Source organism: Cystoisospora suis (assembly GCF_002600585.1).
Source record: "Cystoisospora suis strain Wien I chromosome Unknown contig_2562, whole genome shotgun sequence".
Lineage (NCBI taxonomy): Eukaryota > Apicomplexa > Conoidasida > Eucoccidiorida > Sarcocystidae > Cystoisospora > Cystoisospora suis.
Genome location: NW_027155360.1, coordinates 15273 through 18721, shown reverse-complemented (window position 1 = coordinate 18721; position 3449 = coordinate 15273). Strand labels below are relative to the sequence as shown.

At 55.8% G+C, this 3449-nt stretch overlaps 1 protein-coding gene across 1 annotated transcript in view; it reads right to left on the bottom strand.

Annotated features, from left to right (window-relative positions):
- Nucleotides 1-3449, bottom strand: part of CSUI_005283 (uncharacterized protein) — a 7823-nt gene extending 4374 nt beyond the window's left edge. The window contains exon 1 of the mRNA XM_068065460.1: nt 202-3449. Within this exon, the coding sequence (XP_067922567.1) occupies nt 202-306 (105 nt within the window). The 5' untranslated portion in view covers nt 307-3449. The remainder of the gene's footprint in view (nt 1-201) is intronic.

The window sequence follows — 3449 nt, the reverse complement described above, 5'->3', positions numbered from 1 at the left end:
TCTGTCGCTTGTCCCGTCCGCCCTCAGGCGCTTTCCGTAGTACGACATCTAGTCTAAAACCTAGGCGGGAACCGGCTTCGCGGTTTCCGATCCCTGCCCTGCGCACCTACCAGATTGCCTCACTCTAGTGACAGCGCTGAAAAGGAGAGCGCTCACACCACGGCCGTTAACTCACCCGAAAAGACACATCTGTCAACTCACGTGCTGAGGCCTTAACAAGGAAGACGTTTGGATGAGAAAGGAACCCGTACGTGCTCCGTCTGCATGCGTTCTCGGTTCGACACGCATGATACTTGAGGAGTGCATTCGCTGAGCAGGGAGGCGTCGCCACCAAGCAACTCGACTTTCGATCGCAGAGAAATGGTGACAGTTCTTTTGTCTGACAGCGCGGGCGAGTGTCCCCACCGGTCGAGGAGTGAAGCTGCAAGCCAAACATTGATGAGAGCGAAGGGTGCACGCGTTCCCGGTACCTTGCTCAGCAGCGGCTGGTGTTTTCAGCTTGAAACTTTCGTCGGCTACCTAAGCGAGAGCACGCACGTGCAGCGTGGATCCACTCCAGTACCGGGACAGGGACCGCCATATGTTGCTCCGCGGCTCTCCTGCCTCTTCAGCGGGTGCTGGGTGATGCGTGCTGGGCTTAGCATAGATTTACGGAGAATGTTCCGAAGTTCCATTGTGCTGTGTAAGCTTCGGTTTCCCCTTCGTCACACTGACGTGTTTCAGACTGACTGGCTGTTGAGTGTACATGCCTCGCGCCAGGGGACGCAGAGTACGCGGGGGGGGGCACATTTGTCTTTTCTTGTAATACGTAAGTATTCTTTCTTCTCAACGCTGAACCCACGTGCTCAGCTGACTCGAGGGGGGGGGGTTCCAACGCTTCTCCGACACTTCCTGATGTTCAGGGAACCATTTTTGACTTCTTTGTCGAAGCCTACTTTCCCTCCGTCCCTGGCAACTCCACACTCCGCAGACGCTCTGGGATGTGTGCGCGGACCGTTCCCCCTTCCTCCGCCGCCCCCAGGACAACTCAGTTTCACCGGGAAACGCCAATTTTCCGAGGGCGGCGTCGCTAGTACGACACGGGACACTGCTACAGGCCGACAGGTGACTGCCTTAATCTCTCTGCACCGTATTATAAGCTACGACAGTCCTGCGAGCGGTGAGAGTAAAGACAAAACCAGCAATCTGGTGGGGTACCCCGACTCTCAATCGTCGCACCCCGCCCAAGGAATACCCTTAGGACTTTTGCGAATCCTGCATCACCAACCGCCCCTGGGAGGGAATACCGCCGGCACCTCCACCCCACGTTCTGCTCGTGCCCTCCGCCGATCACGCAGGACCGGCGTAGCAGCGTGACGAGGCGTCATCGGGAATGAAGCCAAAATATACCCGGACGACACCGCGAACCACACTTTTCCTTGCACAAGCACCAGTGTGTCTGCAACATACTTCCTCGGTCTGTCACACGTAAGAGACCACCCATTCTCGGCTCAAACCCCACCATCGCGCCTCTGCCTCAGCTCATCTCCGGTGTCGGCCTCTCACCACGGTACATGGATGCGACGATGTAACGAAATCTCATTTAGAAAGGGAACACCCGATATAAACTCACAGCAAACCTCACACACTCCGCTGGCTTCTCCCGACTTCCGATGCAGAGACGACACCGGAAGCACGAAGGGCGCGGCCGCGTGGAGAGGGTCCGTGTCCCAGCAGGAAGCCCGCCGTGGCGACCGATTTGTCAAGATCAGCTAAAAAAGCTACTCCGTCGACGGCGGCAATGCCACTACGAGGCACTACCGCGTTCTGAGGCCGGCCATTGGAATCTCTCTGCTACGGGCCGCTTAGGAGCCGCACGACAGGTCTGATACCCACGACGATGCACGGCTTGCGACTTATTTGCTGAGACTGAACCTGGGTCGTGGCACGTGGATCAGTCCAATCTCAAGCCAGTCAACTTCAAGGACCTCTGTAAGTCCCGTCGTCACGAGTGACGGCACCAGTTGTGACAACTGGCGTCCCTCGTAACTAGTCTCAGGTACGACTGAAGGTGCCGGTCAGCGAAGCTAGTGCTGCCCTCTCACCTAAATATGACGTACAACCCGTGGCCGGTTCACCCCCAGGCTGTTACAAGAGATTTCTCCTCTTTACAGTGATTGACCTGCCAACGGAACTCCTCGCTTCTGCAGGCGACACGCTCACTTTGTCCATAACAGTTCAGATATGTTTGTCGGCAATCGTGTCATGCCCACACACCACTGGAGTTGACACAAAAGTGGCCAGTACACGGTCCAGCGAGAGTCTCCAGAGGGGATAGCTCGTTCCGGGAACATCCCGAATTTGTCGGGAAAACCAAAATTGCCTCGCCGTCAGAAGCGCCTGGCCTGAAGTCATCTATCTCACAGAACCTCTCGGACACATCCACACGATGGCAGGCACACACTGCCTACCCATTCGACGGCCTTCCAAATCCTGGTACTCGCACATGGTCACGTACCCTACAGCGGGAATGTCGGAAGTTTATCGACTGTATATGCTCGGCGCAACAAAGCGTCGACAGGCAGCTAAGTTGGCCCGTGGTTCCCCGCCGGACACGTCACCGGGGTACCGTAAGCAATGTTTACGCGGACACGATCCAAAGCGTGTGCGTGATGTGTGGTGTTCACATTCGCATACAAATAGGGTTCAAGGAAAGTCACAAACGCTGCCCTGAATCATAGCTTGAAGTGTCCGACAGACTCTCGAGTCCACTGGCCCGTCGGCTCAACACTTGGCCGCAGATGACCGGCACGCGGCATACTAGCCGGTTACAGACCAGCTGCGGAAAATTGAACGAAATCATGAACACCAAGGCATGACAGGACGAAAAATGGGAACACTCGCCCCGAAATCCCGGAAAAGACTCCTCTCTCTTGTCCTTGGAGATACCATCCGGATTGCATGCAGTACGCTGCCACGAGCGCAGCTCACCAGCGACAAGCTTCCGCCGTCGCGTCGGTCTTTTCCTTTCCTCTCGCTTTTCGTGGTTTGTGTTTGAAATCAAAAAAGAGAAAGGAATATATATCAAAAGGCAAGAGACAGCAAACCAGTTCACCGCGCCCAGCCTCGCAACCGCGTCGCGTCCTCTGCGGCCGCCGGCGGGCCGTAAGCACACTCAACAGCGGTCAGTACGAAAACCGTCAGTGAGATAAAAAAGGAAAAGCCAAAGCTACTTGACACATTCAGCACATTCTCTGCTACCAATGCTACACCCAACACGCATTACTCAGCACACAAACAAACGCAAGAGTGACATAGAGTAGCATACGACAGGAGCCATGGAGCATGTGGCACGGCGCTTGGTCCTGCAACGGGGCGGGGCGTGATATCGACCTAGATGCACAGCCTGCGTAGCTTACTTCCTGAGCCTGGCACCGAAGAAAACAGCGGTCAGTACGAAAACCGTCAGT